This window comes from Clupea harengus, chromosome 19 (assembly GCF_900700415.2).
Source record: "Clupea harengus chromosome 19, Ch_v2.0.2, whole genome shotgun sequence".
Taxonomy (NCBI): domain Eukaryota; kingdom Metazoa; phylum Chordata; class Actinopteri; order Clupeiformes; family Clupeidae; genus Clupea; species Clupea harengus.
The window spans coordinates 8417795-8440056 of record NC_045170.1 but is presented as its reverse complement, the minus strand read 5'-3'; the positions used below and the strand labels follow the sequence as shown (position 1 = coordinate 8440056).

Here is a 22262-nt window from a genome sequence, read left to right as displayed (position 1 = left end):
TAATGCGGCGTATTATTGAATGGGACGTTTCCTGAACTGTTTATCATTAAAATAATTGTGCATTTAAAAATCAATTGTTTCAAAGTAATCGAGTGAATATGAGATGGCATTGGACCAGTGTGTGTTACTACCTCCCCCATGTGGTGTTATGTAGATGTGCTGCCGTGTATCCTCTTCGATACATATTCATCAACTTTGTCACAAGTGTGCCATCATTCCTAACGTTTTGCTTGAATAGTATAGTTTCCATCAGAGGGATCAGCACATGCCAACTCACATATATTGCGGGTGTTTCTCAAAGTCAAGGAGGCTTCATTTACTCAGGGATATTTATTTATCTATTTATTAATTAATTGTTATTTATTATTATTTAGCTGTGGCAGTTAATGTCCACAGCAACTTAAGCTTTTAGCTGTCTGTTGCTGCCTCTACTGTCTCGTTGTTTTTGTGACAATGACAAATAAAGTACTTTGAACTTCCTTGGTAGGTCCGAGTCAGGTCCTTCAGAGGCTAGGCAGGACTCATTCCTGGCATTCGGAGAACAAACAATGCACCAGTCTAACGGGTGTGCGGTGTGCGTCATCGGAAAGATCCTGCCTTCAAATTCCGGGCTACTTTAAAAAGGCTCTGATACGTGCGCATAGTTTTTGTCGGTGCTTTAAGAATGCAGAGGATACTCAAACTGCATCAAAATTCTGTGAACGAAGGACTTGGTCCTTGGTAGAATTCAATGGATCCTAAACATTGGAGGTCCTTCGGCGGGATTCAATGACGTAGCATCTTTGAAATGCAACCATCAAGGATCCTTCCTTGCCTTTGAGAAACACCCAGAACGACTCCCTGGATTAGAATGTGTCTAACTATGTAGATTATATATAACATTTAGCTGCAACCCACAGGGCCTTGTGTTGGGCCATGAACCACCGGCCTTAATCAGAAGAACTGCATGCTGGCTGTTCTGTGTCCTCCTGTGAGTCACCTTCAGACTTCAAGTTCCAGTTTATTGAATTTGCACATAGAAATGTAGATCTAATAAAACTGAAGAAGACATCTGTTAAGAAAAAATAAGCCATATGTTGGTACCATTACATACGTTAAGTACATCAGGGTTAGAAACCAGAGCTCTACTGAACACACCAGAGCCACAACTATTTAGGGCCAGCACTCGCTATGCATGCTGTGACAGCAGGTGAAGGGGTAACGTCCCCCTGGCCCTGGGCCCCCTCCTTGTGGCTCCTGCGGAGTAAGATCCGTACCCAAGCGCTCCAACCGCCAAGATGATGCCAAGGAAAAAATCTGCTGCAAATATATGAATATGTGACATGTAATTACATGTTGAGTTCTGCCTACCACCACACATTTACCACATGATCTTGCTTTGGAATTATGTCACTATAATTGACAGTTAAGTGCCTGAAAGACAGGGTGGGGAGCATACTCTTCTTACATTGGGGGCGTTGATTAAAACCACGTACAATTTTAGAAATGATTTGAAAGACATGTTTTAACCTTCAGATGTCAGCTTAATTCTGCACGTGTAAGAACAAAGTACTTTCTGGTTGACTGATCTTTCACCTTGATTTTCTGACTAACCAACCCCTGCCCCTAAAAAAAAAACACACACAGAGACACAGTTCCAGTTGTGTCTGTTTTTTTCCCTGTTTTAATGTAAAGCATACAGCAGTGAAGAGGAATACAATCCCAGTTCAGTTTAATGCAAATGTACAGTGCAAACAGAACTACAAAGGCCAAAGCTCACCCTATACACTTCAGTCCACTACAGAGGCTTACGTACTGCGGTTAGTTACAAACACAAATAGAGAAATCAGGTCTAAAAGAGGGCTGCAGAACAGAACTAAAACATGGGGGTGGGATGGGCTTTCTCATGAGGTGTCTCCCAGCAACAACAGCTTCAATACACACCAATACCACATGCAGGTAAGTGGGGGGGGGGAGCAGTCTTTTTTTTCTCCTTTTTCTTTTTGTTTTGAACCATTTTCCAGCAGATGTTTAATTCAGAAATTCACATTCAATCCACTATTTTGTAGCATTACAGCACAAATATATCTGTCTGTCTGTGCATCTCTCTCCCTGTCTCTCTCCGTACTAAAAGTAGAGCAAGAACTTATGACTTCAATTATTCAATGCAGCTGTAGCCAAATTGATTCGTTTTCAACAGCTTTGTTTGCAAGTGTATTTCATACCAATTCAACCAATACTATTATACACCAATTACAGCATTTGGTAATTATGAAGCTATATTACACGATGCCTTTGATGACCCTCTCAAGTGTACAAGGCAAGGTTAAGCCTGGATAAAATGCAGATAACTGTACCATAAATATACACATCACCTTTCCAGATTTTGGAAAACATCACAAAGTTCACAGAAAGAGAGAGAAACAGAGACAGAGAGATGAACAACCAATACACCAGCCCAATTTCAGCCTCGCCTATACAGTCTCTGTAATAAATATATCATAAATAATTACAACTACACACACTAGAGATGAGTCCAACGCTTCTGAGCTTGTAAACAACTATCAAAACCTTCAGTTAACCCCTCGGTTAAAAACAAAAATAAAATTAAGAATACTTTCAATACTTTTAACATTTCACATTATTCCCAATGGAAAAAAATAACACAAAACTAAGCCTGCTACATTAAAGAGACAGAGGACAAGAGAGCTATAAACAAGCAGCAGGGGGGGGGGACATGACAGGAGGGGGAAAGTGGAAAGTGGAGAATCTTCCATGATTCCGGTGGAAAAGAGAAAACAAAAATCAAATACTGAGCACAAAGTCTCACAACGACAGGCCTTTTGACCTGCCGAGTTCTGGTCAGTGACCAAAACAAACCCCCCTCTTTGACGCATGTGCTGGGAGTGGGAGTGCCATTTAGCGAAGTCAGTTTCCTCAACATTTATCTGTGTCTATTTAAGAATACAAATGTCTAGCTCTACCGGTGAAACTTCTCTTATATTATTTTCTCTTCTCTGTATTATTGTTTATTCTTGTTCCAAAACAGAGTGACTGGTTAGTTATACAGTGATGTCTGCACATTCTGTTGTAGTTCCCATGAAGCACTGGGTCGGGGTTGCACATGGAGAGCAGGCATGCAGAGAGAGAGAGAAAGAGAGAGAGAGAGAGAAGATGGGAGGAGAGGGAAGGAGAGAGAGAGAGAGAAGATGGGAGGAGAGGGAAGGAGAGCAGGGGGTTGAAGAGTGCTGTGCTATCTACAGCTTAACAAGAAGCAAGGGAGAGCCAGGCCTGTCTATGCTCAGATCCGTCCGTCTATCTGTCTGTCTGTCTGTTTGTCTGTCTGAGCAGTGTTGCAAACAGCATGCAGCGGGTGGTTACACTGACAGTTTACAGAAGAGCAACATTCTCTGGGTGCGCAAATGTAATAACGTGTTTGATTTGTCCCCTACAGTGCATCACACCGGTACATATCTGTCCCATCTGCAACCCTCATCATCTCAGAGTGCTGCATCCTCTGGCTTCTCTGACAGAGGCCAGCGTCTCCCGGGAAACGGCAGCAGAAGCAAACTGTACAGCACAGAGCGAGGCATGGTGCTGAGTTGCCAAACGCAGAGTTTCAACAAAACCAAACATGGGTAAAGAAGTGTCTGTGATGGGAGCCTCAGGCTATTTAAGTGGTTAAATAAAAGGGACTTTAAAACGTGCCCTTCTCATCTGCTCTCCACAGGGCAGAGAAGCTCTCATTGGTCGGTCTGTCTGTCTGTCTGTCTGTCTGTCTGTCTGTCTGTCTGTCTGTCTGTCTGTCTGTCTGTCTGTCAATCATTCAGCCAATCGTGCCAACTCTCACTGATGGGACAAGGGAGGGTGAAAAATGGAGGCAGAGGTGCAGGGTTTCTTTGGAAAAGTTGACAACAGGATAGAGAGAGAGAGAGAGAGAGAGAGAGAGAGAGAGAGACAGGAAGAAAAGGAGAGGGAGAGAAGAAATGACAACCATTCACTTGATTTTAAATTTTCCCCTCCTTGCACACCGCATGCGCTTCCCCTTCTCTCCACTGAGGGGTGCCGAGCGCTCAATCCCTCGAGCGGCCCACAATGGCCAGGATGTAGAGGAAGATGTTGATGATATCGGTGTAGAGGTTGAGGGAAGCGAAGATGTATTCCTCTGGGCTTAGAGACAGCTGCTTGTTGCCCAGCAGCAGCTGCGTGTCAACGGCCAGGAACTACAAGAGACACAGGATGGCAGAGGGGTCAGATAAGGCCAGAACACACATATGCACCGACACATACGTACACACACGCGCACACAGATACAGAGGCGCACACAGACACACACACATACCAATGAGTACACAAACTAGATGCAGAAAACTTGTAAAAGTTCAGGAAATGCCACTGCTGTCGAAAACGGACACCCGTGTAGGGGTACAGCAATGCTGTAAGACCGAGGCAGTTTGCTGGAAGGATGGGAGGGAGAGACTAAGGCAAGACTATCAAATAGCCTTTCACGTTGGTCAATGTAGCAGTGCCTCATGTCATTTCCTGTTAGTGCTACTTGTATAGTGCACATATTTTTATTTCAATAGTTAATCTGCTAGTACACTAATACACACACACACAGCGTGCTGCCTAGTATTACTGCTTACACCTGTGACAGCCCAAAGCTCATTCTTTTTCCTTCTCTGTCTTTGAGGTCATTAGATAAGGACAGACTACCACTGGCATAGCCGGTCTGGACTGATTTAAAAAATATATGCCTGACACTGCAGTGTACCCAAACCTGTTCAAGTCCTCACGTTTCCACAATAGTGAGTGATCCTCATCGTCTCTCCTCATCTTCACCCCTTATCCTTCCTGCTTCAGCCTCACCTGACAATGCAGCTTCAGAGCCCAACGCACCTCAGTGATGAACCAACAAGCTGAGGCTGCAGGATCCGCGCACTCTTCCACCCCCCCCCCCCCCCCCCCCCCCCTTCTCCTCGGATTCTCTGCGTGTACCCTCATCAGTCTGCTTTCTATCTCTGCATCTGGTACGCTGAGGTCATCGTTTCCATGGCTGCTCGGGATCAATCCAGGCCACTAATCCAGCTTCCCTCTGTCCTCTCCTCCCTCTCTCTCTCTCTCTCTCTCTCTCTCTTTCTCCCTCCCTCCCTCCCTCTCTCGCTTTCCTTCTCTGTAGATGCATCTCTGCTGTCATTCCAAACCCATACCTCCACACAACACGGAACCGACAAAACCGACATCACTTCATTTTTGATTCACCTCAGCATCTCCCCCTCGCTCACCATGCTTTCATTGAATGCCTTTTGCACGGATACGTAACCGATTTTAAAAGGGGGCATTCAGGGTAGCCTGCTCGGTTGTCATTTACTTTTCCACAATTAAAGTTGCCCTCTCGGTCTTCCTCTTCCCTCGTTTGCACTTTTCCATCCTGCAGATGAAATTAGGGCAGTTTGGGTCCAGAACACTAGCCAGGACTCAGGACGAGCTCTTAAAGCCTCATACAGGGGCTCTCTGCCCAAATCTTCTCTTCCTCTCTCTCCCCTTTCTTTTCCTTTCTCCCTCTCTCTCTCCCTCCCTCCCTCCCTTTCTCTCTCTCTTTCTCCAGGCTCTCTGCACCACTCTCTCCCTCTGGCTCCTGCATTTATAATGGATCCAGGCATGCAGCCGGGCCGGCTGCCATTTCCTCGCTGATTAAGAGTTGGCCCGCCTAAAGTTTGCACATTTTTCTTACGTTGGCAACAAACGTGTGATGATTCAACACTTGACGTCTTCCGCAGCTACAATGAGGCCTGAATTCATATACAGTTCATCTTAAAGTGCAGTCCACATAGGAAGAACTACATCTACAGCACCTCCATCTTCCAGGTTTGCAAACTCATATGAATCCATATCAAACTTCTATCCACACACTGACTTCAATGACTGTGTTTGTGTTGACCTACATGACAACTGCAAGACTGAGCGCTAGTCCTAGATAAGGCATAGCCAGACCCACTGAAGGCTGATCCTGCGTCAGTTACACAGAGTCCTGAGTCAGTCATACAGTCAGTCACAGATTTTGCTGCCACCACAGACCATTCTAATTTGCTTTTCAAATCAGAGTTCTAGAATCATCTGCCTCTGCTACAATCTCCAAGCTATGAAATCGACTCGTGTGTTTAGGCACCGTATTCATGTCTTTCACACAGTACTACTGCAGTGCCCATCTGTGTTTAGGCACCGTATTCATTTCTTCACGTGCCCTCAGGCCCACTGCAGCCGCCGTTGGTCGCTATATGTCACGAAAAACACTTCTCTCCTCTCCTTCAGAGAACGAACGAGCTCTAGGAGTTAGCTGGTGTGCTAACGCTACTTACGCAGGTGAAGAGCAGTGCGCCGAGCGAGGCGTAGACGATGTGCAGGATCTTGTGGCGGATGAACATGCAGAGGAAGGAGAAGAGGACCAGCACGATCAGGCACACAAACAGAACGCCACGGCAGGAAGTGAAGTCATACTTGGTCTGTGTGGATCAAATGGGGAGGGGGACGGGGGGAGAGAGAAGTAGAGAAAGTGATGAACGTCATGATTCCAACAGCTGTAAAAACAGTGATGACCGCGACAGCGTTAAACTAAATAAGGAAGTGAAAGCCACTGTCAAAGATTGAAATTATGTTTAAAAATAAAATAAACTTTAGACTTCAGTGAGTTGAACATAGTTGCAGTTCATTAGATGAAACTGAGAGATTCAGCAACACCCTTTATATGTAATAGTAGAGAAGGCAAAGGTCTCCAGTCTCCAGTCTTCATTGAGAAGGAGACGTGAGGAGGACGACATGGCAAGGAGAGGGAGGGGAGGAAGGACTGACCTGCAGAGAGAAGAGGACCACAGAGAAGCAGACCACTGCGGTGATGCCCACAGCCATGATCACGGAGTCTGTGTCGTAGAAGCTGGCGATCATCCCCACCATGTAGGACAGGCTCAAAGTCAGGATGGACTGGGAAAAGACAGCATAATCATTACCATCCTCACCACAAACACAATCATACACACAATTATAACCACTGTTATCATCACCACGATCATCCCAACCAGCAACATCATCATCAACAACAACACACTGTTATAGGCTACCACAGCATAGAAAGAGAGTACCAAGTCTTTCCAACACTAGAATTAACCTATTACTCTTATTGTGGTGGCCTACTTGTTGTAGACACAGACATAAAACATTTCCTTTGATTGTACCCTAACTGTATCCTTTAACAAATGTAGACATTTCTAATGGAAAATTAGGAAATCACTTCACTTTTTAACTAATATTGTCAAATAAAAATGTAAATCTCATGTTACTTGAACAGATGTGTATGAGACCTTATCGGGCCAGGCACATCATCGAAGTCTAATTTTCATTTCTTACGATGCCGATAATTACGTTTTTAATCAGCCGACACCAAAGTTGTGCCGATATTATCGTGCATACCTACTCATTACTGATAACATTAAAGTGTGGGATCACAGACTGTGGTCTCAGAGCCCTTTATAAGTCATAAAAAAAACAAGCAAACCAACAATCACAAACACACAAACACAAGCTCAGGGAGGAAGTAGTACCAGGGCAATCAGGTTCCATGGGTGTTTGCGGCGGAACTCTCCACAGCAGCTCAGCGTGATCAGGGACACGAAGAACACGGCGTAGGACACGTAGTACGTCCAGGGGTTGCGGCGCACAAACAACTTGGCTTCTGGATGGAAGGTGAAGACCGCCACAAAGGAGAAGGTAACCAGCAGCTGCACCGTCAGGACCATGAACACCTGGGAGATGAAAGAGTGTCAGTGACCACTGAAGGCGGTGAGTGTCAGTGACCACTGAAGGTAATGAAGGCGGTAAGTGTCAGTGGGGGTGGTGACAGAGAGCGCTATCTCCTTCAGCAGGAGGCCTACTGGATTTTTATGCTTCAAACAGTACACCCTAATGGTTTGAATGAAGAACTGTTTTTTATGATCTCTCTGTGTAAAGATGTGTATATATTCACTGGGTTGTGCACATGAGTAATGTGGAGCATATTGCTTATTGATGTATTAGGATACCATAGGAGAGGGGGCTGAAGTGGTTGTTGCATTACCGCCTCAATCATTCTGTTTGCATTTTTGTTTAGCCTACTTGATTTGTCAACTTATTTAGTACAGTCTGAAGTACTGTGCCTTGTGTGCGAACATCTTGTGAATCTGTGCACCTGTTGATGTCATGTGATTCACTTGTAACCCTTGACCCTTAACCCCTTTATGATAAAAAGCATCCATTCTGGTGTTCACGCTACACACTGACGATGGCTTAGGCCGAAACGTGTGTGTGAATAAACTGGTCAAAATAAGCAATGAGACAAGCTTGAGAGTGCGGTTTTTTTCTACTTAAAGGTAAGTGTCAGTAACCACTGAGGGTAATGAAGGCGGTAAGTGTCAGTGACCACTGAATGTAATGATGGTGGTAAACACACAACAGATTGGAACTGAATACCACCTGGACATCTAAACGGCATGTCCCATTACAAATGATTTCAAAGACTAGAGCAGTACATTTGGGTTAAGGCCATTGGTGGTATAGTTATGCAAAGACATTTCACTCTTATACTGGAGTACCCTCCTTGGGCAGTGAAAATGATTGACATTTAAAAGACATTTACTAAAAGGGTTTTAGGGTATTCCTTCAGAGGAAGTTATTAGGGTCTAGAATTCACATTTGTCACCCCAACCCTGAACTCTCTGTCTGAACTACATCATTAGCTGGAGGTCAAATAAACTGCAGATGTCTAATGATCGCCTGTCCCCTAGTTTCAGTCGTGTTGACAGGCCTGGCTAGGTTTATACAACCCTACGATATTTCTCAATACTGAGTTTGTTGTCAGGTCGAGGCTGTCCAGCAATAGATATGCATATAGAGAGCATGCACACGTCTATATGGCCTTTCAATGGCCTTTTAATGGTGTAATTTAACCATCCACACTGACACTGTAGCTAAGGCAAATGCATTCCATACATGACATTATTTACAAATAACCTCCTCGTTGTTGGATGACTACACATGCCCAAACGAATACAACATTTCCTTCTGTGCATTCACAAATTAATACTGACCTGTTCAGTCCCACATGACCTCTAAACACTGATCTGACAACTGATAATTACTGGTTTGACATCAAGGCCTCTTTAGGCGTATCAACTAAGAATGAAGTATGATCATATCGTTTACTAAACTTCTTACTTTATAATGGTTTAATACTCCAATCCCTCACCCTTATCAACCCAAGATGTGTAAGCACTATTATTGTAGGTTGCGTTTGGGGAAACATTCGACAGCTGATCCACAATAGGTGACTTTCTGGTCACGTTCTCATACGAGACGAGCGCTCTCTCTTTACCTTTCTGATGAATGCCTGGCGGATGGTCTTATCCTCGAAGCCTGAGTTGGTGAACTCCTCGTTGTCATAGTAGGAGGGAGGCCCATTCTCGCCATGGTAACCAGGGCTGCCCACCATGGGTGCTACAGCAGGAATAAGAGAGAGAGAAAAAGAGTTGAGAAGAGAACGGTGTGAAAGGAGGGAAAATCTGGTGATTGTGGATGGAAATACTGAAGGGACAGGACCAAAGCAAGACATTTGAACACATCAAACTCACATTGCCACTGCTCAGAAATGGGTGTTTTAGATCTTAGATTTAGATTTGAATGCCTTCATTAGATGAGAAACCAAAACCCCTTATGCTCTCTAAAGTTCTGTTTTCCTTTGAATGGAAGAATGGAAACCCATAATAAACCGTAACTGGTCAATGTGTTGTTTTTAGTACTCATCATTCATTATAATCTGGACAGCAGAAGAATTTCCACAATATTATTACTGTAATCCTAAATTGTTTTGCCAACATTCTGATAACATCACAAGGGCTGTGTCAAGCAAACGGGAGTACCACACACACACACACACACACACACACACACACACACACACGCACACACGCACACACGCACACACGCACACACACACACGCACACACACGCACACACACACACGCACACACTCCTCCCTGCCTCTTCAAAAACGGTACCAGGGGATCTACACGGATTACTCCCAAACACTGACACTCCCCATTCGTCCCGTCAGGGCTCCTCAGTCACAGTCTAGTGAGTATGCAGCACAGTGATGACAGGATTAGTACACTACACTGAGGAGAGGCCACACTGGGCCTCTCCACTGCACTTCCACTGCGCTTAAATGTCACAAACTAACTCCTGGTGCTCAAAAACACATCTCACCCAACTTGAGCCGAGGGCAAAGTTCATCCTAGCAACCGATCTACCATTTCAGAATGATCTCAGAGAAACTGAGCTTGGTTAATTTATAATTGTTTTAATTCTGTCTGACTAATAAAATGATTCATGCCATGCTTAAAGCTACTCTTCTCTTTTGTTAAATTACTGTCGTCGGCTGATTTCAGTAATTACCGAGTTAGCCTAGCGTCACGCTTACCCCAACATGAACACCTGCTCTGCCTCAGGCTTCAGTTCAGCTGGCTGGCCAGATACGCATTCTGCGCCATCATGCAACTGTCCTCATTCAAGACTTAAAATGGGAGCGCTCACTTTCAATTTACATGCAACTGAGCATAAGACAGAAACACTGAAGCTTACATTAAGTTACCAAACTTTTGACTAAAATTATTAATAATCATAATATTACGAACACATTTAACAGAGCCCCTTCATCTTCAATCTTGACGAAGGATGCTTCAATTATTCAACTTTTACATAAGAGTCCTCCCCAATTCAATCAACTGTTGTAGCTAATAGCGGCAGGCACGTGGCTGCACAACACACACGGCGGTTCACCCAACACCGGAAAAATCTGAACGAGAGAGGAATGTTCTCATTTAAAATGGAAAACTGCGGTAACTGGAGGGCAGTGGCAGAGCCAGACCTCAGAGCCGATGGTAATGTCACCTGACGTGACGTGGCGGGTTGAGCCCAAATGGCTGCTGCTGATGTAAGGTGGAAAGACAAGAGAGGGAGTTTCCATGTGGTGAGCCAGCTAGCACAGCCATCTCCTTATCAGACAGAATTAGTTTACTCACGCCTAAGACCTAAGATATTTTATAATGTATTATTATAATGTATAATAATAATAAATATTATAATATATTTTATAATATTTTAATAAACGGGTCACAAGAAAGTGTGTGTTCATGTTTGTAGTTTTGTACAGCATATTAACACTGTATCAAAGTGAAAGAGAAGTATGTTGGGGACTGCACACTACCGTCCTTGACCCTGATCCAGCCACTAACTGAAGCAATGTCCTAGGCACTGGATGACTAACCAGCTACCAAAGAGAATTTAAATGCAGAGCATGACTTCCCCCCGTGGGGGCCAATGATGTGTAACTCATCTTGAAAATCAGGAAATCCTTGGCACTCACCATTGGGGTCGGGGCCAAAGCCAGGCTGTGGGGGCCCCTGTGCGTACCCTGCCCCTGGGTAAGGCTGTGGGGGGCCCTGTGCGTACCCTACCCCTGGGTAGGGCTGCTGCGGGTAGGGTGAGCCTTGGGCGAAGCCTGGCTGGACGTAGGGTCCTGGATCTGTGTATCCAGGTGCCACAGGAGCCCCCATGTAGTTCGGAGGAGGCATGCCAGGGGCCCCCATGTAGTTTGGAGGAGGCACCCCAAATGCAGCGGGGTTGGGCTGGCCGTAGACGTTGTTGTGGAGGGGGTTGCACTCCCCCATTCCAGGGTAGCCATTCTTGTCCTGAGACATCGCTGCTACGTCCACACAGGTCCTGTGAGGGAAACAGAAAGAGAGAGAGAGAAAGCGAAAGAGTAAACAGCACTGCATGTGACTAAACCAAAACGGGGTTGATGAGTCATATCTGAATGTCTGCCTGTGGGGGGTGTCCATATGGTCAAAAGAGGACGGCAGGTCTGCAACCAACACCAGTACAAATACCCCAGCCCATTTAGCACCAGTACCAGTACAAATACCCCAGCCCATTTAGCACCAGTACCAGTACAAATACCCCAGTGCATTTAGCCATGACTGCCTATTCATCTCTAATAAGCAACAACGCCTCCAAACCGGCTCACTTTTGTCATGTTTCAGAAGAGTGACTACTGTTTCACACCACATGCACAAGAAGGGTTACAGCTACCGCAGTAGGAGCTCTAAGCAGGATGTTACTAGAAGTTGCACGTCGTAAATTACTTAAGAGGATTACGTGCGAGGAGCAAGGCCTGATGAAGCAGCCAAGATTGGACTTACGGTTACTAATTTCATCTTTTATTTGCGGGAAGGCAGAAATGGCTGGATTTAGAATGTGAGCATACCAGGATGGAATGCAACAGTCATAGAGGGGCACCATGGGACATCTAGGCCTAGTTAACACAACCATCAACAGACAGAAGGTGCTAGTAAATTTGTATCTCTCTTTTTTTTTTTTTAACAATCGATCTCTCTGGGTCTGTTGTGCTTCTTCCCAACTTTTCAGATGATTTTCAAAACTAGTAAGATGGCAAACCACACAGTAGGCATACTGAATAGTAGTCCACCGAATTATTCTTTAGCGTTTGGATCCTCCTGATCTGAATTGATGATTTGCACACTGTGTATATAAATGGTTATGTGGGTGTTTTGTTTCCGTTTTTATTTGATTCTATATTTTATTGTGATTGCCTACTCTGATTGAACAGCACTCTTGTCAATGTGAGTTGTTTTTAAATGTGCTTTATAAATACATTTGACTTGACTTTGACTTGACACTGAATTGCACTTTATTACATATTCTCATACAATGCAGCTACGAGGCTTTAGTAGGGTTAAATGCCGGCATGGGAGATGTTGTTGAGTCTGTGCTTCATCTCTTTCTGCTCACATGTTGGGAGAGCAGCTTCTTTGATAGACATCAGCGAGGGAGCGTTCTTTCCAACATCCACTAGTTTCTATAGCAACTGGGCCTCCCCTTGATAAATCCTCACTACAAGAGCCAGAGGCTGCATGCAGCCTTAAAAGGTTGTTTTTTGTGTTTGTTTTTAAAGTGCATTCACCACTGCTTCTTCTAATGAAGAAATGTGATGACTCCACAGAGGAAAACACTTTGGCATGTTTCCATCGGAAAGACAATTGAGGCAATGCAAATTATCTAAGCTTAGTTAAACCCTCTTTGGCAGATATAAAGCTTCCTAATACTGTTTATGTGAATGAGTAAGACCATCAGATGATTGAAGTAAATATGACGACGTTGTAAGACCATTTATTCATACATTAAACCAGCTTTCTAATTACAACACCAAATCCTTCAAATCAAATTGAATTCAAACATGCTTTAGCAGTCAACCTTTCTGTTTCATAAAAGCACAAAAAGTACATTAAACGCGGTAATGCTGGCCAAGCTATTTTCTCACACTCAATGCAACAGATTAAAATGGTGGGTCACACACATTAAAGGGTTAAGTAGCCATGTGACTGGTGAAACCAGTGTGTTTGGAGTGTGACCCAGGCTAGGCCGCCTGAGTGCTGTTTCCGATCAACTCCTCACACGAACGACTCAGATCATCTGCGCCGACTCAAACACACACAGAACACATTAGCATCAGACCACATTTCAGCCTCAGATGGATTTTTCTCTACAAACATCCTTTCACACAAGGATGTACATCTATCTATCTATCTGGACACACACACACACACACACACACACACACACACACACAATCACTTAATCTCTTTTCCTCCTCCCACCCTTTGTGGTTTCCTCTCTATCTATCTATTTCTCTCTCTATCTCTCTCTATCTATCTATCTCTCTGTCTCTGTCTTTATAGGACACGTTGAATAACAGCAGAATTATGCAACTCTGCCCCATTTCCACTGGACAGCCAATCCCTGGAGCTTTCATGCCATATGTGCTTCCCTTAAGGAGACTACTGTCTCAAACACAGACACACTGATACAGAGTGTGTCACTTTTTCATTTTGAAGTGGTTGACAATGTAACCAATCACGGGGGGGAAACACATCATGATTACTGAAAAGAAGAATACTGAGTAGTATCCTAATTAGACAACGTTGTCTAAATATTTTATTTTATTTGGGTTCATGCAGGTATATTTGCATGCCTGTCTAAACAGAGGCAGGTAGTCTGTGCGGTCCAGTTCTGTACACCAAAATCCACTTCTATGATTACTAAGGGTCGTCTGCCCTACACCAGGCAAACAACCTGATGTATGCATACAAGTAATGGTGAAATTAGGCCACATCTAGGCTAAACCTGAACACTCGTTGGCCTGTGTTGATCACACCAAATAAGCATCAGTTACCACTCTGACAGCACTGTCAGTGTGTCACAGGCAGGTGAAACCGATGATAAGACCCAGATTTATCTCTTCTCAGTATTTCTCACACTAGTCTCTGTTTTCACTTCCTCCCCCTCTACGCATTCTAAAGGCCTAGGCCTTAACAGCATGAGCTTGCTGTGTAGTGGGACAGCCTAGACAGCCTTAAGAGCAACTGTGCTGACGGCACAAATGTCCCCACTCTCTCTTTCACATTCACATGCGTTTAGCCTGCTCTGGAGGCCAAAGTCATTTTGTTGTTTTTCAATGTGCTGTTAGAGAGAAGACTAGAATAAACGTTGTTTCCAGGCAGTCTCAAGCCTCAAGGATCTAATCAGTCTCAGTGAACGAACGCACGCACGCACACACACAACTAAGGCCTAAACTTATTTCTGCTGCTATCCTCTATGCCAATCGATACTAATCAACTCAAATCAGCTAATACATTTCAAACAGGGCTAATTTAACTGAGCTGACATATCATGGCGTCAGTGAGGAATAGGGATGGGCATTCGATTAAATTGTCTTAATCGATCGTCGGGAGAATTAACGATCGATTTTCGATTAATCATTAATATTTTTATATTAAAATTCACTATTTATAGGCTATATTAAAATGCAGTGAAAATAGAAAAAACACAGCGTGTTTCCTCATTGAGATCTTTATTACAAGATGAACAACTCTTGTGGCAGTTAAACTTACAACATGGACAACTCTTGTGGCAGGTAAACGGGATCTGTTCAATGGTTACACTTGAAAATATGCGCTGCTGTACTCTTAAGCAGCGGAGCCGACAGCTAGAAGCCGGTGCTCATAAACACAACTTTTTTTCTCTCTCTAACTAATTAATCTCACATTTTGAAATTCATTCATCTAGATTCATCGTGATTAAAAGTTTGTTTTCTTCTCAAGACTAAATCTTATAAATTAACGAGTAATCACTTCAGACAGCGTGTATTTTAGACACTGTTGTTCAATTGTATTTTTTTCGTGCTCTCTCGCCGTCATACAAGGAATATATGCGAGACACAATGGTGCCCCTCGACGGTAAATCGTAAGAATTGTCCCCTGAAGCAATTCGAATCACCTCAGTCAGCCCACCGTCTTCAACTATGTTGATGGGCCGACAGTCACCGGCAACCTAAACTGCTACAGCGTTGGTGACCTTTTCACGGACTGGTCTAGTTCATTTCCTAGAGAAGTCGTGGAGTGTGGGTTGGCGACCATCTAACCTGGGACTGCTTTCTGTCGGGTGCTTTGCATTAAGGTGATAACTTAAAGACGAGCTGCTTCTGTAATAGCTACATTCAGCTTGACAAATGCTACATACAACTTTAGTTTTGACGATTGTTCTGTCATTTTGCCTCTTAAACAGAAACTTTCCGCCCAACAATCCCTCAGCTCTCTCTATCTTCAACTACCGTCTCGGTCTCTTCTATCTAACTGACTTGCAGACACGCGGCAGTTTCGTGCCATGGGTCAACGCGCACCGGAAGTAAACAAAGTTGTGTTAACTGCGTTCAAATATTTTATTGCATTAATCTCGGCCACAATAATCTCATAGAATAACGTGTTAACTTTGACAGCCCTAAAATAAATAAAGTACACGCACACTACGCAACAGAACATGCATTAGTTTTAATCGATGAAAAAATAATTTCATCGAGGAAATTCTTAATGATCAATTAATCGATCGTCGATTAATTATGCCCATCCCTAGTGAGGAATGAAGTAATTTACTATGAAGAGGGCAGCCAATGGAGAGCATGTGACAAGATAAGACACACACCCAGGGTTATGGTCTTCAAAGACAAACATGTTTGCCTTTCCAGCAATCATGTGACTGTATCAGAATGAACCCACGACCTGATGCAAATGGTGAAAAGCATTTTGTGTAATGTTTAACCCAAAGTTAACAAAGGGACTGGAAGACATCGACCTATCCTTTCTGCTGCAGGCACCCAGGGGCTCCATGCTAGGTGCTAGCCCTGGCCAGAGTGCATGCTGGGAGAATGGGCAAACCTGCTGATGCTATGGCTGGGCTGATGGTTATCAGGGGGCCTGGAGAGTGGACAATGCTTTTGAATACGCAGCTTTATGTGTGGAGGGTTTAACACACACACAAACAAACAAACAAACACACACACACAGTTGCACAATTGAAAAGGTCCGCTACCACAAGTTAAACACCAGCATAGTTTACTTAAAAGAGCTGGTGTTGACGGCAGGATGATCATTTCCCTGACTTGAGAGGACACAGGACACAGTGCAGGGACAGAGGGACTTCACTGGCAACACAAACTGTCTACTGTCAGCATGTGCTCTCTCGCTCGTTCTTGTTCTTTCTCCCTCTCTCTCTCTCTCCCTCTCTCTTTCCCAATATGGTCGCAGCAGCAAAATAAGCACCAAGGTATCCTTTTACACACCCAGGAAGTTTCTATCTCTCTCTCACTCACTCACACAGTCACACGGAAATGGCTGCTTTGGATGACCTAAATTACTGTACTAAGTATTTGAGCTGTGTGTCTGTTGTCTAGGTTTTTTATTTGTATTGTGTGTGTGTGTGTGTGTTCATGCGTTCAGAGAAAGGTAAATAAAAAAAGCACCTCTATGCTTAACACACATCTGATGGGTATATAGTTCAGGCCTTGCACAGACCGTCTAGGTCACAGACAACAGACCCAAACGAGACAGGGAGAAAATAACAAATGAAATGAAAACAGTGAACAAATAAAAGAGACTGCGAGAGAGAGAGGAAAAAAAGAGGATAGAATGGAACAGTTGCAGCAGAGAGAGAGAGAGCGAAAGACTGGGAGAAAGTGAGGCAGATGCATGAGAGAGAGAGAGAGAGAGAAGACATAAAAACACAGTAAAAAGAGGAGGAAGAATGTGACCTAGACAAGCTGCATAAATAAAACAGACAGGCCACCACGACTCAGAAAGAGAGCGGGAGACAGACAAGGGAGCGACAGAGAGGGGAATGTTAGCCAGGTAAGGGTTAAAGAAAAGAAGTGAAAGAAATCCTCTTAGGGTGGCTGGTAAAGCCAGTGACACCATCCAGATCATGCTAACACCTACCTAACACAAAGAGGCTCATCTGAGTGATAGTAAGAAGTGAAGATTCACTAGTTTGTAACTTTCCTGTCAACTTCACACCAGGGCCCTCAATTCACTGCACTAAAGATGCCATTTTCAGCACAACAGAGTAGCTGTCAGCATATGCAGACAATACGTTTATAAAAAATACTTCAGGCAGTGATTGTCAAAACAAATTGATATCTGTCAACACTGCAATGCCCAGATGGAGCAGAATACAGCTGCAAGTTCCAAGACAGTGTGCTCCATGCCTAAAAGCAGAGTAGCCTTTGTTAGGTGAAAATTCACCCTAGTTACCTCAGGACTCCGGAGCTGCATATAAGTATATTTATTAGACAAACAACAATTGCAATCGGGCTCACTCCCAGCACAAGGCTGAAAGTGAAGCAATATTAAACACATCGCACAAGGTTTATATAGACAGAAGTTTAGTGTTCAGCAGGGATAACCACGTGGTGGATTTCTGACGTCCGAGGCAAGGATGGAAATTTTGCACAAGGTCGGAAAAAGCACAGTTCGACCCTTCTTATCACCTCTGGTCTAAACATGCTCTTGTACATATGCAGACTAAGTGGCACCTAATAATCTAAGTTACACACACGCAGAAACACAGAAAAGCCATGTTCCTGCTTACATAAGTACATGATTCATACAAGGTAAATAATAATACAAGGCACTTGATTAATATATTCTTAAGTCATTAACAGTGTTGTGGAAATTATCTCCATCAGCCTTCAACCAGCATTGAAGTACTCCCTGAAGAGGGCCGCCGTAACCAATGAGCTCTGGGATGTGAACACCCTGACCCAGCTATAACCACTGCGGATCACAAAGGTCTCTATGGCAACGACAAGCACCACTCCACATAGCTGGCCCACACAACTAGCCAACAAACAAAGTCCTGTTCTCAGTAGTTAGTTACGCTACAGGTTTACAAGTACCTTCTCAGCACTGGTAAGACTACAGCTCTAACATAAATATTTAAGAGTGGGCGGAATACTCACATAGGATTAAACCACTCTTAGCTGTAACAGTCCAGTGTCATGGTCATGTGACTGTTGCTGTGTAATGGAAATACACGTTTGGGGAAAACCTTGAAATTCATTTTTGATGATGAATGGCGCTGCATCCCAACAGCGGCAAGGAGACCACGCCCACCTGGACAAAAGCACTGATCTCTGAAGAGCACCAGTGCACTTCCCTGTTCCAATCACTGCCCCGACTTTGAGACAAACCTTCACAGGTATTTAGAGTGGTGTAGTGCAGAAAGATAACTGCACTAAAAGACTGCACAAAATAAAACTAATTCAAAGCCAGACAACATATTAAATACCTAACCCCAATCCCCTGCAGGGATATTTGTGCTGCAAAACAGATTCTCTGAGGTTCACAGCAGTACAAAACAAAAACATCCCACAAGCGCAGCCATGACTAATTGTGAAAGTGATGGGGAATGGAGTCTCTATAATAACCAACAAATAACTAGACATCAATATGTGCAACATTCCACAGAGGTTGGTAACATTTTTTTTTTTTTTTTTTACTTCATAACGGTCCTTCAACCTGACCATTCTTCTTTGGCACATTGTCTTAAAATGGCAAATTGTGGCAAATGTGTTTTTCTGGTAGTCACTAAATGAATGTTTACATCATGTTTACAGTCTTTACAGTCATTAATGATCTAGTTATTACACCAGATTCATGACATCAACTGACACCATGTAGAGAATGTAGGGAATATGGGCAAGCTGGCATATGGTCGTCACCTACTTATGACCAAGAATTCCCTGTGGCTCACAGCCTACAGGGCTATGCATGACGTTTGATATGTATCTATATATGATTATGAATATGATTATGCTACAATGAGTGGAGTGCTGCTTATAGGTGCTTGTATAGGCCGTGTAGCTCCTCAACGTTCACCTGGAGGTATTAAAATATCTCATAAAGGCTCACCATAGCACAATGGCTATAAATGAAGTTTCAGTTAAGCTGTTGTCACCCACAGAGATTTCAGTAGACATTCAGGTCAATGAAGTTAGTTGGCCAGGCTGCACAATCACACTCATGCATAACAACCTGGGTCACAGTTAACTGCTGTTACTCTTGGAGCCGTTGATTCATATAACCTCAATATTTCGGTCCACTTCTTACCGCTGAGTCTACACTCTGTTCCCCTTTATTTTTCGGACTCTGTTATTGTACAGAAAAGTGGCCACTAAAAGCCTGTTGTGGAGCTTGCTCTTTATTTCCATGGCTGCCGTGGTGATGGGGTAATCCCTGGCCCGGTGTCAGGTCCATCATGGCTAGAGCGCTGGAACTCCTGAGCCAGAAATATCCCCGAAGATCAGAGCCAACCTGCTCGCCTCAGCCTACCTCCACTGCATTTACGGCCAGCCTGTGCTACTCACCAGACGTCTACTTCTAGCATGTTCCACTGACCTGAACGCTAAACTGCAACAGCCACAATTATCAACCACAACATTGTTCAACAACAACATGGCAGGCACAAATGAGAGAAATTGTCTATAAGGAAGAATTTATAATATAATACAGCTAAATATATATATTATATAAATAATGTATAATATATAATGATATACAGCCAAATGAGCCTGAATCCGTATTATGTATTTATAATTACATGACAGAGTGAAAATGAAAGACCAGATTTGCATTGCTAAACCAAACAATGTTCATCTACAGTTATATTCATGCAGCAAGGCATCATTACATATAGGCTACATCTATGTCATGTCTAATTAACACATGACAAAGTGTATAGGAAGAGGAGATTGTATTGTACATCCTGATAGGGAGGCAAACTGCAACCCTGTACAAACAGAGCTGCGTGTGACACAACGTTTGTCTAATACTGTTAACTAGTGGTTGGAACTCATCTAGTAGTTACGAGAATCAATACATGTGTTGTTTAGAGCTATACGATGATGACGTTCAGAATAATCACATGACCGGTGCTCTCTAAACAGCCTCCAGTCATCCGTAATAAAACGGGCAGGTTCTGGGTGGAGTTGGCTTAACGTGTACATAACTGATTACATATCATTTGCACATGATACTGTTTCCCTTTCCAGGATCACCATGATTCAGCACTATTGCACAGGCGACAGCGGCCAGACTTGTATACTGTGACTCACATAAAGTCTCGTGTGTGTTAGTAAATGAAACAAAGTTACAAAAAGCAGAGAGGACTAGGGGGGAGTGGCATGGCAGACGTGTTTCCCAAATGTGAAGTCACTACTGGACACGTGCCACGGCCGGCTCGTAAAGCGAAAGCCAGGGAGCAGCGCAGGGACTCGTTTATTGCAATTGATGACAAAACCGCATGGAAGAGAACGCGCACGACTCCCACTGCAGAACAGAGCTAAGCAAGATGTGAAGTCCTGTTCAATTTTAAACGGACACCGTGACACCACATCCCAGGGGATGCGTTAAATAGAGCGGTATACAGAGCAGTCCAGAACAATGAAGAGAAGGCGATCACTTATTTTGAATTACGCTATGCAGTTCAGAATAAAGCAGTTATGTCTGACATGCAACATTGACCATACCCTCTCCGTACGTTTCTCATTACTTAAGATGAAAGGAGATCATATAATCTAGAAATCATTTCCTTCATGTTCAATCACCGCACCAACGCTGAATGCTGTTCTACTCAAGAATCTCGTCTCTCAACAGTCACTGCCAGGATATTGCTAATTGCAACTGTCCAGAGTAAACAAGTTGATAGAACTTCGAGTAATGCAACGTTATCTACATTTCAAGTCAATAATATTCCTCTACTGCTTTGTGCCAGCAGTGTCTAAAGGTAGCCTTACATTCCGTGTTACACAGCTTCTTGATCTAGAGGAGCTCTATCGTTATCTGTGCTACAGTTCATGCTAGTTTGTGATTATATCTAATGGTAGATTGTATTCATATTAAACGGACTAGGCTTAAAATAACCTACATTCCAAACTCCAGGATGACTGCAGCGCAAAATTCCACCACATAAGCTTTACTCGCAATAAAATAATTAGGATACCTAGCGAAATGATCCCTCTGATAAGTTAACGTATACAGAGAGCCACCTGTTCTTCCCATCCTCACATGTATACAAATAGCAACAGGGGTATTACAGAAAAATGAAGACGTAACGTCTAGATTCCTAACCCTAGAGACAACTAAGCTATATGATCTGGGTATATCTCTGAACTGTGCACGCGTAGACGACCAACGGGCAGGACATTGTCAAACCCTCTGACTAAACATTTATTCTATCGCATATTCTTGTATTACATCAAGGTTGACTGCGTTCAATTGAAACTGCGCGATTTCTGGAAATAACGACTGACGAAACCACACCACACTATATGTAGTGCATCATCCAAGCTATGTGAGGTATATCAGCTATTTTAAACCATGGTTACTATTGTAATAGACACAAAACGTTTCGGCGGTTAGCCACCTAATCTATATGGATTGTTAGCTATCCAGTTCATCAGATATCCTAGCTGCGTTGGTGTTAGCGAGCTAGCTAGCTAGCAAACGGTCGCTACCTGACCTGCTAATCACGGACAATCATGTTTCTTACGTGAAATGCTACAAATAACGTTGGATATGCATCACCACTCACCCTTAATCTGTCTCGCGACCTCCACACAAGTAAAAACGAAAATATCTCCCAAATCTGATACAAAGGGAATGCTCCTATGAGTTATTTGTTTATCAGGTTTTCAGTCCGCCGACGGGAGATGCGCGTTCGTTACTGACGCTTATGGCTACCCCCCCCTAACAACTTCACTCAACACGTGACGTCACCCACGCTGGTGTCAT

The 22262-nt window shown here is 43.6% G+C and overlaps 1 protein-coding gene across 1 annotated transcript; it reads right to left on the bottom strand.

Annotated features, from left to right (window-relative positions):
* Positions 1-1634: 1634 nt before the first annotated feature.
* On the bottom strand, positions 1635-22258 carry grinaa (glutamate receptor, ionotropic, N-methyl D-aspartate-associated protein 1a (glutamate binding)). The gene is made up of 7 exons (XM_012833338.3): positions 22063-22258; positions 11429-11784; positions 9380-9501; positions 7575-7775; positions 6829-6957; positions 6339-6482; positions 1635-4202 (listed from the first exon to the last, which is right to left on the bottom strand). Exons 2-7 carry the CDS (start codon positions 11760-11762, stop codon positions 4053-4055), a joined length of 1080 nt encoding a protein of 359 aa, XP_012688792.2. The 5' UTR covers positions 11763-11784; positions 22063-22258; the 3' UTR covers positions 1635-4052.
* Between the last annotated feature and the right edge of the window lie 4 nt (positions 22259-22262).

Coding starts and splice junctions, on each gene's coding strand:
- grinaa (XM_012833338.3), bottom strand. CDS start 11,762: ATGTCTCAGGACAAGAATGGCTACCCTGGAATGGGGGAGTGCAACCCC. Junction 6,958..7,574: donor CATGGAACCTGATTGCCCTG/GTACTACTTCCT, acceptor GTCTTTTCCCAG/TCCATCCTGACTTTGAGCCT. Junction 4,203..6,338: donor GCGCACTGCTCTTCACCTGC/GTAAGTAGCGTT, acceptor TGTCTCTTGTAG/TTCCTGGCCGTTGACACGCA.